The sequence below is a fragment of the Schistocerca gregaria genome, chromosome 2 (genome assembly GCF_023897955.1).
Source record: "Schistocerca gregaria isolate iqSchGreg1 chromosome 2, iqSchGreg1.2, whole genome shotgun sequence".
Lineage (NCBI taxonomy): Eukaryota > Metazoa > Arthropoda > Insecta > Orthoptera > Acrididae > Schistocerca > Schistocerca gregaria.
The window spans coordinates 375,625,219-375,640,767 of record NC_064921.1 but is presented as its reverse complement, the minus strand read 5'-3'; the positions used below and the strand labels follow the sequence as shown (position 1 = coordinate 375,640,767).

General features: G+C 42.7%; 1 protein-coding gene across 1 annotated transcript in view; it reads right to left on the bottom strand.

Moving 5' to 3' along the window:
• LOC126320130 (mitochondrial carrier protein Rim2) overlaps positions 1–15,549 on the bottom strand; it is a 157,387-nt gene that overhangs the window by 90,983 nt on the left and 50,855 nt on the right. The window contains exon 3 of the mRNA XM_049993756.1: positions 1,951–2,129. Coding sequence (XP_049849713.1) covers positions 1,951–2,129 — 179 coding nt within the window. The remainder of the gene's footprint in view (positions 1–1,950; positions 2,130–15,549) is intronic.

The following is a 15,549-nucleotide window of genomic DNA, read 5'->3' as shown; positions in this document are numbered from 1 at the left end:
CGATTATAATTTTTTTTTAGAAAATTATCTTCTGGTCAGATCATTCCCTCCATTAAAAGAGTTTTACGTTTTAAGGGACGAAGGCCAATGGTATACTGAGTCCAGGTCTGTATTTGAGACGTTCCGTGAACAGACCCACAACTGTATTAGTGCAAGGAGTGATATGATCTAAGATGCTTTGCTAAAAACCACAACTGATAATTATCAAATGTTTGTATTGTGATCCTGAAGGTTTACAGTAACTCTGTTAAAATAAGGTGTCATCATAAGTTCTCTTAGACAATATTTCTTTTACGAAATAATCTGTAGAACTGTCACTTCAATTTTACAACGTCCGTACTCGCTTTTAACCCTCAATTATTTCATTAGTTGCGTGGGTTATTTATATCTTTCGATACAAAGTGTCAAAATTAAGTATTGAATATTTGAGAATGTATTTTCATTGAAAAAGGAGAGAAATACTGCAAACATTGTGCATTAATTAGATAGTAGGAACCATATGCCACTTGCACTTGTCAATTTCCCTTCACTCATTGTTTCAGCGTGTATCTTTTCAGTAAATTCTACCAAAACTGGTTGTTTTTCTATAACCCGAGAGCTGCCTAGCGATGTAACAGTCGCGCGCTTATCTCTCGCTACTTGCTGCAATCATGGGTACGATGGTGACAGTTAGCAAATCAATGTCATTTCATCAATAGCGACTACTGCTCGTATTAACCAAATCACAGCAACGTATACCGCTTCATGTCTGCTTTAACGTTCGCAGCTGTCTCATTGAAATGGTCTACTGCCTGTTTTAAGGCATTCCACTTGGTGAACCACCGTTCGCTGCCTCTTCGCCGACATTTGAACCATGTTCCTGTAAATTTGAAGAGTCGCGTACTTTTTCTTCAAGAACAGGTCATACATCTCGCCGCTGTAAGCGATGTCGTACGTATGATACTGACGTGAGTGGCAGGGGTAAGCGGGGAGGGGAGAAGAGCTCCAATGCTTCCACATCATTGGGTACAGAAAGAGAGTGAAAGACCAATGTAACCCGAAAGGTGAGAGCAGAAAACAACTACCAACATACATCCTTTTACACGCTAGGTGTAACATACAGTAGTACGCTTTGAGCACACGTTCCCTTCTTCAGAGAACCCGAACTCCATTGACAAAGTTAGACTCTGAACAGAGTTATTTCCTGGATGTTTCGGTGTAAGGAAGGCGTGATCTCCGGTCGCTCGTTACAGGTAATTTGCACTTCGTTTGATTTCCTATCAAACCAATCTTTGTACCCGTGGTGCACTGAAAATGCCTACACAACGGTGTACACGTCGACAGTGTTTTGTTCCATTCATTCTATGTTCTGACAACAGCAACGTCATTTTACTCATCGCCTTCAGACTTGCGTCCAGTATTACTCTGTTGTCTGGAGTCCGTTTTCTGGCTGTGTATTTGTACGTTAACACACACACACACACACACACACACACACACACACACACACACACACACACACACACACACACGTGGATAGTTTCACTGATTTAAGATGTGCAGACGTGCATATCGTGTATGGGTATTCTGAATGCTGAGAACGAGCGGCACATTGCTACATTGAGCTGTTGCCGCAGCGACGGAAACTGTATTACAGTAATTCTGGGTTACTCTGTTTCGTGTTGTACGTTTCGGTGATCGCATATAACGGAACTGCATGATTTGTTGCGTAGGAATTTTCATAGAAACGAAGATAACTGGGGCAAAAAATTGAATAAATTATAATTATTTTTAAACCCTGACGAGCCATCAGTGATCACGGATACTTTATGTAAAAATTCCCAGATAAAATCTCTGAACATCGCTCGAAATGTTGTAGTGGAGTTTGGGTTCACGTTGTGTTTCGGATTTGGACAGACTGAGCAATGCATTTATCACACTTTCTTTTGGCGACTTTAGCCGAGTACTGACCTGCGCAAAAGGCGGAGCACACGTGGACGATGGCGCTGTCGGGCGCGAGCACCTGGTTGAAGAAGCTCTTGGCGTGCTGGTAGGAGCAGAAGTAGATGGCCCGCGACGGCATCACGCCCACCAGGTTGGGGCCCAGGCCCTTGAACAGCGCTCGGGGGCCCTCGTTCTCCACGATGTGCCTGCGAACATAGCGTGATCACTAGTACTGCAGGCCGCAAACTGCTCGCGCCGTGCTGATACATGACAGCCCGTTACGTGAGCTTTCAAATCGTCAAATTCGAATCCACTCTTAGAAGCTGCAAGGTCCCTTGATAAGAGCATTCTGAGGCTAATTTAGGAACAATACGTTCCCATAGTGCACCGTTTACAATGCTAAGTACAGGGTGTACCACAAAGAATTACCCGATTAGGTACATCTATATTTCCGAAACTAATATATATATACAATGAATTTTGTTTTTTGATGAACGGAAAAACTTTTTTCGCATCTTTTCGTGGGTGTTCAATATGCTCTCCCGTGATGCACGGCACGTGTTTATGTGGTATTCAAATTGTTCCCATACAGCAGCGAGCACGTCTTGAGTTACAGCATCCACAGCTGCTATTATGCAATCTCGATTCATTATTGTTGGTAACGGTGGTACATAACACAGGCTTTTATAAACCCCACAAGAAACAAACAGGCAGGTCCGGTGACCCTTGATGCCAGCAATGTAAGGCTGAATCATGTGGTCCAGTGCCGCCCATCCACCGTTCAGTAATCCTTTGATTCAAGAATTCCCGCACTTCCAGATGAAAGTGTGGCAGTGCCCCATCCTGTTGATAAATGAAGTCGTTCGAATCAGTCTGTGGGAAAAGGAAGTGTTTTCGGCAAAGAAAAATAGGCCATACATCTTTTCCCGTGAATCTGCACATAACACAAATATTGGAGAGTCCCTCTCATGTTGCATGGATTTTTCGTACCCCATCTTTTCACATTATGACGGTTCACCTTTCCTCGTCACTGAACACTAAGCATGGAAGAAACTTGCCATCCTCCATGGTGCTAAGAACGAAATTACACAACTCGACACGTTTATGTTTGTGTTTGTCACCTTCACGAAGAGCTCGCAGTAGCTAAATTTTGTAGGGTTTCATGATGTACGTCGACGCAACACGTGCGACACGGACATCGAGGGCATGTCGAGCTGTCGAGCTGTCGAGCTGCTTTGTGAACGGATTTCTACGGACTCCTTGTGAAACCATGGTGGATGCGTTCGACGTCTGTGTCAGACACTCAGGGACGGCCAGCGATTTCCCATTACACAAACCACCTGTTTCCCGCAACTGTTCATGCCATCTTCAAATGCTCTGTGCTGTACGAGGATCCACACCATACCTAGTGCGAAAGTCGCGTTGAACAGTTATTACTGACCCGCACTGCGCAAAATTTCGATCACAAAACGCTTTCTGTTGTCCCGACACCATTTTTACTACAACTGAATTGGCGCACACTGCTGCTACCTAGCGGGAACTATATAAAGCTCTAGAGTTTGCTATTTCCAATAGTAAGTTGTCCACGCACATATCTCAAACATAATAGTTATGATTTATTAACCCGATGATCGTTTTTTTTCCTGTTGTACAGTATCAAAAACAAAGTGAGTATTCCGAGATGACATAATGCCTAATGAACTTACAGCCAGAATCGCAAGGAGGCAACTTTATTCATTGACAAGAGGCAATGTCATTGACACCATGCAGTATCTGGCACAGGGCATACGGTAGACGACACGGTTTGTCTTTAAAATGAACCATCGGTGAAGTACAAAGACCAAGTCCGCCGATCTGTCAGTCTTCTCGAGACTCAATGTTCTCAATGGGTGACGAAGTACAAAAAAACTCTGCGAAGTCGGCATACCCGGGGAGATACGGAAGCATTTCTCCGATATTAGCTACGTACTATAGTCGTGATTGGGAAACTGGTGTATTTGTCGCTACGAACTGACCCGTTCATTAATCATCTTCAGTCTATCGTCTTAAAAAAATGGTAAAATTAACTGAAACCGAATCACTGGAAGATTCTCTACATTTACTTAGTCATCAACATGTGTCATTCGCATTACCAACAACAGACTGTGTTGTCCTACTTTCTATTGCTAGATATCCTATCGATAGAATCGCGTGGAGGAGTTGATCTGGCGTTATTGCCAGAAGTTACGGTTCTGATGTCGAAGTCCACTGTTTGGCGTGTAATGAATTTTTGGTTGGTTGCCATTGGATTAATCAATGGAAATCGCTACTACGTTCGTTTTGGATTTCGTAACCATTATTTAAGCATTTCTGTAAATACCGGCATCACCAGCAAAATGTTGCTACGCCCAGTCTTCCTGACAAGTTGTTCAACCATACATGGGAATTTTTTTTTTTAACGATGTATCTGACGGTACTAACGAAATATTTTCTGCAAGGACGGAAACAGAGCTTGGAATTCAACTACGATAATTTCTGACTACTTATGTTCCTGAAGATTCGCCGTCTCGAGGTACTTCAGAAGAGGTATTACAGTAAACATTTCAATAGAATTCTACCGCTTATTTGACTCTCATAGCAGGCGTAAAGTCTGTAGTATCTTGTCACATATACCATCCATACAAAAGGTTCGGAGACTTGTTTCATTCACGGCGTATGAAGCGACAACAATGCAGTAACTAAGATGGAAGCTTGTAATATTAACTGTAAACAAAGGATGTGCATTCGACCAGTGATTTGCGAGCAAGCAGAATTAATAGTGAAAGTGCGACCGTAGGGTGTCAACGTCGTTATTTCACAAATCGAAACGGAGCAACATCTATAAATCAAATATTTAGATACATTCTCATTAATATGGATTGCTTTAGAAATATCTCCAATGTGTACCAACGGCGATTTCTGATTTCTTAATGCGTTACGAGTACAGTTTTTACAGCATACCACCTTTGTATATCTTTTGTTACATTTCGCCTTCTTTGCTCGTTTCAGTATACTGTAGATGTAAAATTTGTTTTTTGTCGGAATATGTTGAGCCTATGCGTCTTCTTATCAGGGTACGACTTAAGCTAACACTCTGAATTTTGTCCCCCCTCCATCCCCTCCCCTCCCCCCCCCCCCCCCCTCAAAAAAGTTGTGTACCATTTACTGTGTTGAGGTGGCTGTATGGGCACGTTCCAAAAGCAATAAATTACAAAAACTAAAAACAGATAATTCAAATGTTCAAGATCTTCTCCACAATGTTCTGAAAAACAGGCAAGAGTGTGCGAGGTTCGGTCCCCACAGCTTCACTCCCGAACAAGAACTATGCATGGACGGCTGTCGCTACTTTAAACCCGAACAATTATTTCCTGGATAAAATCTCCAGGAGTGAAGAGACTTGGTATTATCAATACGCATCAACAGCTAAACGATATAGTGCAGAAATTCACATGAAGGGTCAAACGCTTTGACGACATAACGGTCATTGGAGCCAATTCGTCGTGCGGGTTGAACAACTTCCCGCTGAACCACTTTCATGACAGTTTCATCTGGTTGTATTAACTTTCTGTGGTGGGAGACTACGAAGAACACCTGGTGCATTAAGAAAGCCATTTCAACTCAGGTGATTTTTTTATTAATCCAGTCTTCACTCTGTTGCGGGTATGATGTGATCAGTTACCGTGAAGAATTTTATTGGAATGAACTCAGACCGTGAAACCTTGGTCTGAAAAAGATTTGACAAACGCCGTACGTGTATAAACTATAAGATTATCTGTACCTCGAAATTTCAACACCTGATAAATATTTCGATCATGTTTAGAATAGGCGGCCACTTTTGCCATGTTCCAAAGTGTTATCTATACGACGAAAACTTTCCCTTGGCCTTCAGCATCTTTTACAGTGTTGCTGCCGAAGGTCACTGGACGGATCAATTTCCGCAACAGTTGCAATATGCTACGAGATGCAGAAACTCCCACGTAAGGAGAATATTCATAAATGACGTTAGAACCTGCTGTTTGGTTGCGCACTGCCTGCAGGTCCCCGCGAAGACGACCAGTGACAAGATCCCCAGAGGCGGATTACCTACGGCCGAGGGACTTCCGGTGGCAGACATCTGGCAACGCTACAGCTCCAGTGCTCTGACGCAAATGGGGCCGGAGCGTGCCACAACACACTGATACAGAAAAAGAGATTCCAAATTCAGCCTTTTGATGTTTTTCTAAAGCTTCACGATCACCTATTAGCATTAATACATTGACCTCATTTTCAATCGTGAGGCACCAACGGTCAAGAAAACACCACACTGCAGAATACATTTCTCTCTTACTAACGTCGTCTATAAACTGTGTTATTAGATTATTATTTACTTCCAGCCTATACTAGTCAGGATGTGTACACTGTCAAACGAATTATATACTTAACCGAACTCGCAGAATCAGGTACTTCGGAGCAGATCTGTAGCTGAAGCTCATGTTTTCGTAATTTATTTAGTTCATACATTGTTTCAAATATGGGTGCGAGGGATGGAAAACTACAGGATGAAATCCCCACCTGCTGAAAAGTGTTTTCTGTTTCCACGTTGAATCTTTGACTTCGCTGAGAAATTTCGTGACAAATTAAAACGGATTTATTTTGGAAATAACGTTTAGGCTGTGGCTAAGCCATTCTTCGTGATATCCTAACTTCAACGAGGGCTACTCAAGCAAGATATGCAAGAGATTCTCTGTAGCTTGGTACGAGACAGACGAATTGCTAGAATTAAAGTTGTAATGGCACATTTCCTGCTTTGTATTACGTACTATACGACTGACGCTCTACTATTAATAACATACGTCAATGAGTTTCTTTTTAGTTCCAATTAGAAACATGATGGCATGAATCGAAAGCGTGGTCTAAGACAAAGAAACTTAAGTGTTCAGACCTCAGTTATGTACAAGAAACACTTCAAAGTCGAACTGGATGAGTTTTTCTACTTGCATTCAAGATGAACAGATGATCCGCCGCTGTGAAACTACGAGCACTCGATTGTGGAGTGGTCCTACTTTGTATACCCATACATTAACATTCTGTTACACACACACACACACACACACACACACACACACACACACACACACACACACACACACACACACACTGAAGACGATACATCATCTTCGGCCGTAGCCTGTCAGGATGTTAACGATGTATTTCGGCATTGTCCTCTCCTCCGTGAGGATAGTACAGCCAAGAGTTCAGTACTGAGCAACTGAAGCTCTAGATAATCTGTGTTTAAACCGACGAAGGAAACTTTCTAGGTCATCCTACGTAAAAACTGGTTATAATAGTCATTGAAGCTAACAGTTACACAGTGTGGTACATACGGACATAAATTAAAAACAAACACGGCACATAGTGCGAACAGTGTTAAAGGCACGTGATCAGGAACTTTCGCCCGTTTACAGGAGCAACGGTTGCAAACAGCGTTCGTGCTAACCAGCCTGTCAACAAATAACAGTTCTCAGCAGACACGCATCCGACAGACAGCAAGGACGGTGTTTGCAGCTGACAGCCGAAACGAAAAGGCTGTTCCTGCCATGCACAGGCCCCACAGACTGTGCAATCAGCTCTGTCAATTCCAGTATCTTTAGCGAGCTTCAGATATTATGCTAACTGTAACATCCGCAACCCTATATTCATACTGGTGAGCATATTTATATAGCTAAATATTCATCCTTTTCGCAAAAGTACATCGTAAACAGTGGACGAATAATGGTAGTGTTAATGGCGTGGCGGCAAACGAAAACACGCAATTCGTCCACCGAATTATAATGTAGTAATAGTGTGCGTGCCCAGGATAAAGTTTACCCTCGACCTGAGCTACAACAAATTTTAAGAGAGAGCTGGGAGCATTTGCTGTGCAGTAATCTAAGCTGTTTCGAACACTAATTTCAAATTTGCCCCCATAATAAGGCACACACATTCAGTATGACGTAATCAGTGCTTACTGAATCGTACATAAATATTTTATTCGTGACTTTGGAAAATAGAGAACCTCATTTGCTGGATGATAAGCACAAGCTTAATGTTCCATCAATATCCAGGTCATGAGAGATGGTGGACTACCGCAGTTGGACAAGAAATTAACTATTTCGGTATGCGCCTGAATTGATTTAGAATACTACTGAAAACTTTACTCAATATATCCCCCAAACAGAACATGTTTGTTACTGTGCCATGTCGTTTAAGAAATTATGCTCGTAATTGGGAGCTAACAATAGGCAAATACAGTTATAAGTCAACAACATGCATATACAAATCAAGAATTTTGTAAAAAAATTTAACAGACCATATACACTTACTCCTGTATCAGTATAACGTCAGCAGTATGACAGCCACTTGTTTTATTTTTTCCTTGTAGTTACTGTACATTACTGGTCTTGTTTGAATTTAGATATTTGTGAACCTATTGTGTTTCTGTATAAAAGTGCCCAGCGTACCTTAAGCAAGAAAACAACAAGTTTCGCATACCGCCACATTTGAATGATTACTGCTAGCTTTTCACGTTAATTGTTCTCTAACGAAATCCTCGCGATGCGAGGTATGTAGCTGCTTTAACCATGTTGTTTCCCACCATTCGTGTAGCTTATTACTGCAGAAGCTTGGAAAATTGGCTCCTGTGTGTTCTCAAGGACAGCAAAGGGCGACGAAACACAAAAAGGCTATGCCACCACGGGATCCACGGATATGTACTTTATCACCTATGATAATTAGTGAAATACAATACGTTCTCCATAGCAGTGTTTCATTAGCAAGTCACTCCAAAAGAATACTGACAAAAAGCACCAAAGTGAGGACGTATTGTGAAAAAAACTGCATAAATGATGAGTAACACATGCTAAAATCGTGTGTGTAAGATTGATTTGTGAGCGGGAAACATCTGTCAAGCGACGAATTCGATTCAAAAGCTGAAAAGAGTGGAGGAGGGAGTGAGGCTGCTGTCATTGTGAGACCGTGTACGTACAAAGAAATCTCGCGACCGGCGACACCCGTTGCTAGAGATAACGCAGGTGCTGTGTAATAAAATTTTGCGCCTCTAACACTGTTCCCACCTAAGCAGTAACACGTAAGTAGAACTAAGGGCAAAAGTATCGTAAAGTAGCGCCAATGTTGGCAATCATTCGCTATTCGTGACACCACCTGGCCACACTTCCATTTAATAAACGATTCCTGATCACACAATCTACCCAAGGCCACTAGCCCAGCCAACGAGGACCAGTCGATTTGGGGAAAAATCCTATCCCCGCAAATTTTTTCACAGTACTAGGAGAGTCTGTCCTAAATGAAATTAAAAGTCCTGACCGTTGAGGTGTCAGCGTTGGAGGAGGAGGGTGGAGGTGTAGGGGCCGGCATTCAACCGTAACTTCACGTTTTCTCGAATAACAAACCGCGGGTCCTAGCGAAAAAGTTTCCCCCCATACTACGCTGAATTTTCTATAAACAGGTCGATATTCATTTTTTAAACCGAAGACTAAGTTTCCGCGTTGAACGAGTTTGAAAAATTTCAGATCACACACATGTTCAGGGGAGGTTTATTTTCCACAAAAATCGTCAATACAGGGTGTTTATAAGTCAGGGTTTTAAGGCTTTATACTATTTATTATATTACACTTACAGTTATAAATGATATGCCAAATGAAAGAGCAACTCAAACAGTTTTACCAAGAACCCTACAAATGTTCGATGTGAGCACGATTTGTCACACGGCACACATCAAGTCTATAGCCGAGTTCTTCCCAAACGTTGATAAGTGTCTTCAGTGATTGTAGGAACAGCTGCTTCGGTTCGGTTTCTTAATTCAGTGGGGGGGGGGGGGGGGGGGTCTGCTGGTAGCGGAGGCATCTACACAGGATCCTTGATGAAGCCCCAAAGGAAAAATTTGCATGGCGTTAGGTCGGGTGAACGTAGAGGCCAAGCAAAGGAAGCCCTGTCTTTGGGCCCCTTGCGGCCTATCCAGCGCTTGGGTACAGTGAAGTTCAACCAATCGCGTACTTCGCTACCCCAGTGAGGTGGCGCACCATCTTGTTGGAAAATGAAGTTCTCTGGCTCATCGTCTTTAACCTGTGGGAAGAGCCATTGCTCTAGTGAATCAAAATAAGAAGTGCCAGTTACACTAGGCTCACAGAAAAAGAAAGGCTATAGAGTGTGTGCCTTGTGACAAATGGTGCTCACGTTGAACATTAATAAGGTTCTTGGTAAAACTGTTCGAGTTGCTCTTTCATTTGACGTATCATTTATAAATAAGTTTAATGTAATAAATATTATACAGCGTTAAAACCCCGGTATTCATTTATAAACACCCTGTACTATATGGAATTCAGGTATGAATTAGTAATAACACTAACGCAAGGAATGCATATGAGCGGAATTTACGTAAATCTCTGCTCACTGTTCTACAATGTTAGAGAGGAAATTGATTCTTAGTCATCCTGTACGGCATCTGTAGTGCTCTTCCGGTAAAGATAACTTCCCCACAACAAGCGCGCTCCATTTTCGGTTTAGAGACATTCCTTGCCAATTTCTCTTACGTGAATAGTCAAAACTTCACTGAGCACGAATTTATGTAGGGGAATTATTTTCAATTTATTAAGTAAGCACACTTGCGGTTGATGAAAGCTATTACGTAAAAAGCTAACCAGCTAGAGCTGTCAACTGTATTACACTGTGGACCATGTCTGAAGTACATTATGCTGTCAACACGTATTCGACAATGTAGACTTCACTGGCTTCAATATCACTGTCCGGAATAATTTCTACAGCATGAGGGGTATCCAATACATCGCCTCAACCCTCAGCTCTCCCAACACCTGAAGAGACCCATATAGTTAAAATTTAACTCTCCACAACAGGTCACCTAGGTGCGGAAGTTCCTGTATTTCAACATAAGCAGTATATTACAGCAGATTACTGTTCTGGACATGAACATGATCAGTCTCATTCCATATGACACATTCATATCCATTTTGGACGACTGTGAATGCGTAGTACGTGGCTCTGATTGCAGCTCACTCTACAGATGCCAACAATTATTAAATGGAAAATATTTATGCAGTCTAATAGTGCCACAATTAATGGCGAGTAAATGCAGTAACATTCTGGTTTTTCATTAACTCACTATCAGGTAACTACAAAACAAGTACACAGCTTTACAATACATTGACAACGAAAGACAGCAGTGAGGTGTCATTTACCAGTCCAATCCCTTTCCCAACACTACATAGGTCACTGACAACACTACACTTACAAATTCAACACGTCTCAGCAATTGTTTACCCTCCAGTTGTACGTGCGGAAGTGGTTAACATCGCAGCCCCCGGAATTTTATGAGAGCCACTCACCGCCTTTTGTCACAGTGGGACAAGTGTCTCAACAGCCAGGGTTATTACTTCAAACATACAGGTACTGGTTTCTGTAATTATGTCTCCGGCACGTTTCTGTTTGAACGCTCCTTATACATTCCGTATGGCCTTAGTTAGCGAAAAGTTTAGACGGAGTTGTAATTTGCGAAGAAATTACAAGAAAGCTATTTAACAGTGACCACGACAAATCGTCATTGTCACATTTCCACAGAGAAATAAACAGATCTTTAAAGCTTTAAGTTTTCAGTATGACATGTTTATAAGATTAATTTTTGTTGTACTTACTACGCAAACGCTAAACAGCAGGGCTAGGTAGTGTACACAAGTCATTACACACTTCATTTCCTGCGCAAAACAACTAAACTGATTCACCATTAATAATAAAAATTCGTTATCGCGTTTAAGAGCTTGGTCCCTGGGTGGGCGACGAATATGGAGTTTGGCGGCCTTGGGCCGTGCAGGTGTATCGCTGCTAACCGTGTTTCGCAACTGCCTGATGAATGAGCAAATTAGCTCAGCGAACCGGCGTCGTCCGGATGAACGAGGTGCGCTAACAAACTGTCCGCTGCAAAGTGAAGCTAATAACTGCTAGGCGACACTATCTGCAGGAAGCATTCGCACTTTGTACATACTTGCTTGGCGCTAATAAGAGGACGATCAGTTGCTGCCGCGCCTGATGTACCAATCTGAATCACGTGCTCAACACTTGCGACGAATCCAATAAACGTTATTACTGTGCGCGGTACCACTATTTAACTAACGAGATGTTACGCAACTGACGCTTTCAACAGACACGTTTTACAACCAAATTACTACAAATGACAGTGGACGAAGTCTGCTTTCACCTTTTGAGGAAGTGCCCGATGTTAGTCACTTTTTTCCAAGTAAGAGAACGTTGAGCTCGTTGGCCGCTGGAGTACCTCAACATCACGCGGGCAGTTCATAGACGCACGTGCCACGTGTGGAACGGCACTGTCTGGATGAAAAATGCCACCAAGTTACTGTTGTGTCAGAGGTAATACCTGTGGACGCAGGACGTCTGTGACGTATCACTATGCCGTCAGGGGGGTTCCCTCAATCAGTACGTCAAGTTATACCCAATGGCTCCCCACATCGTGACACCCCGGGTTAACAAAGCTTTTCGTCCTCAACATTTTAGAAGAATGGAACTTCTTCCAAGATCCACGCCATATTTGTCGACGATAAGTAATCTGGAGCAAAGCGGAACCATGCTTAACACAATGAGACGCCATTCTTCCCGGTCATGGCACCGCTCCGAATGCAGCCGTTTGTGTTGAGTCAAGGGCACCTTTTGGATGGAACGGGAATTCTCTACTACAGCTACTGTTCTTCCTGACCAACTGACCAACCGTGTGAGATGAGACAATACTGCAGGGAGTCCATTACTTATTCTCGGATGGCTAGATATGAACAAATTACCGTGTGCTTGGTGCACAACACGGCGAGAGCACGTTTTGGAGGTCAGACGTGGTCGACACGTAGCTGCCCTCACGTTCCCACGCGGTCCAACATCGGGCCACTCTTACATTGGAAGGCCATGCAAATCTGGATATGGCACGATTCGACCAGCCGGCCAAATCCAAAAGCACAATGAGGCCTCTTTCAGACTCTCACGTGCCGGTAACGCTGACTCACGTGAATACGCGGCGTCTTCGTGTCCTTCACAGTACTCAAGCAATGTCTGATGCTGTTTCCGTCCCCTTATACACCTAGTATTAAGCTTACAGTATACCGTGTTAATGGCCGCGACCGTAAACAAACGAACTTCATACTGATCACGGGGAGACGAGCGGTGCGGGGAATAAGCCCCGCCTTCCTCTTTAAGGGTTGACATCCAACCTACACCTGCGTTCTGTGCTTCCACGAAAACAGAACTTACGTAACTGTCATAGGGACCGCTGACTCCTTTTGTTGTGGCGAGAGTTGCATTCCACTCAATTTATGCACCAGTCTTAGTCTTTTCACTCATTTCAAAACACGAAAAAGAACGGCAGTTCACAATATAACGCTAATTGCAGAACACAAGGCAGTTTGAAGAAGTGGGTACGGCTCAATTGTTTGCTGCGTTTGGCAGTGGTTACAGAGCCTGTATAGGGAGGAGTGGCCAACCGGACGATGTGGCGGTTATTTTTCTCCCAAACTGCGGGCGGCACTTTTGAATGGCCAGTAGTGGAGTACACACTCACCGAATCAAAAGCACAAGACAAGATGGCGAAATCATTCGTTAAATGCCTATCTTTACAGCTATAATATAGTTATAGTAGCCTACTACGTACAGCACAGGAAAATTCGATACAGTGGCTGTAAAAATTATTCGTTACCTGCATTTATCTCCTTTAAAGTTCGTTTAGTGCAATTAAAGCAACGTAAATAAAAAATAAATATGATGTATAGCATTTGTTTTGTATCGGAACTGCATAACGCTGAAGATTTAACGTAGCTGCATTACGTCAGATGAATTAAAGTCGTAAGCAGTTGTTTACAACCAAATGCAGCGCAACCTGGCTTCGCTTACGAACGTCTGCAGAACGAATTCTGGATGTCAGAAACAGTACTGTACAATTACTAACGTGTTTACTTCAAACGTTTAGGCCTACCGACTTCATCACAAAACGCTTCATTATTTCAACTCGTATTTAAGATCGCAAACGCTAATTATGTACTAAAAACGATATACAACTAAATCGAACATGCATGCACAACGCATAAAAAGTCTCTCAATAATTCAAATACCTTTTAATCGTCTCCAAAAGTCCTCTGAACTTCAACTCAAAAGCACGGCGAACATAGGAAGCGCGAGAGAAGTTTGGCAGAAAAATGGCGCCAAAGCCAATCAACCAATCACGGGCAACTTCACCTATGGCCACTCTTTCCCTATACAGGCTCTCCAGCAGTGCTTTTTAACATCTACCGGTATCTTACGGAACCACAGTTCTCCTCCCACCAACCTAAAACTTAAGATAGAGTGTCCGCACGAAATATTTGGCCTACACCTGGTAACAACACTGAACAGAAACAATAATAAACAATCCCTAACGCACTCTCGTGGTAGTTCTGTTATAGAAAATTGCAACTAATCATTTACATACTTGCCGATGGTGTCCAAGTGTGCAAAGTTACGTTGACATCAGATGGTGTCTTCTGGATGCTTCACTTTTTTCTTCCAGGCAGTGTATCATATATCCGGCACCATAAAATTCTACAGAAGTATAGATGTGTGTGTTGATATCTGAGCCCACACGTTGGCAATCTTTCTACCCGCGAGCCATTCGCGGCTGGGACAAGTAGGGGGGGGGGGGGTGACATTGGTACACGTAGTAACGACTAAGCCTATCTTACTTTTCAAAGGAATAAATCCCAAGTAACGTACAGAATTTATTTTTTTCAGAGTCTGTGGACACTATGGCTGGATTACATGTCCTCTAAAAACACAAACATCTCATTCGGCCATGAAAACATTATTAACTGTTTACAAAAATATTTACAGATTTGTAACAGCGGTGCCCGAAATACAATGGGGAGCCACACGACGCTGAGCGTTATCTGTCGAGATAAAGCGCTTGACCAATCTCCAGAGTAAGTGTTTTGTGGATTATTAGTTTCCTATCTGCGTGTCTCTTCTTTATCTGATTACTGCTGATACTGATGACATTATCTCCAGTCCAAGATATAGGCTAACAATGAAACAAAATTTTGTCAGAAGATCTGCGGTCCAGCCGGACATTCAATGGCTGAGAACTAATACCTGTAAAATGACGGTTGTATGAAGCGGTAATAGCCAGTCAATGAGAAATGCTGCAATTCTGTGTGTACGCCAACAACGAGAAGTCTGAAGAGACGTCGGAAGTTGCACTGGCCACTGGTCGAAAGAATTCTCGTTTCGTCGGTCAGAGAGTGTAAACTTTGTATTAATGAGCGTCCTGACTCAATTCTACCACTATATCACTTCCGCCACTTTACGGTTCTACTTACAGACATTGCACCAGGAGGAAAACTGTTGATAAGTCTACTCAAATTCCAAATTCTCTTATTTCACAGTCTTCGTCACTGCTCGCCATGTCATTTGAAGTAGTACGGAGCTTTCTTTTCTCTCGGAATTTTAAAACGCCGAGTCAAGCGTTTTTAATTTAGTCACCGTCACACCTTGCAGACGGCTGTACCAGTTTTCAGTCGGAATAGCACAAGAAAC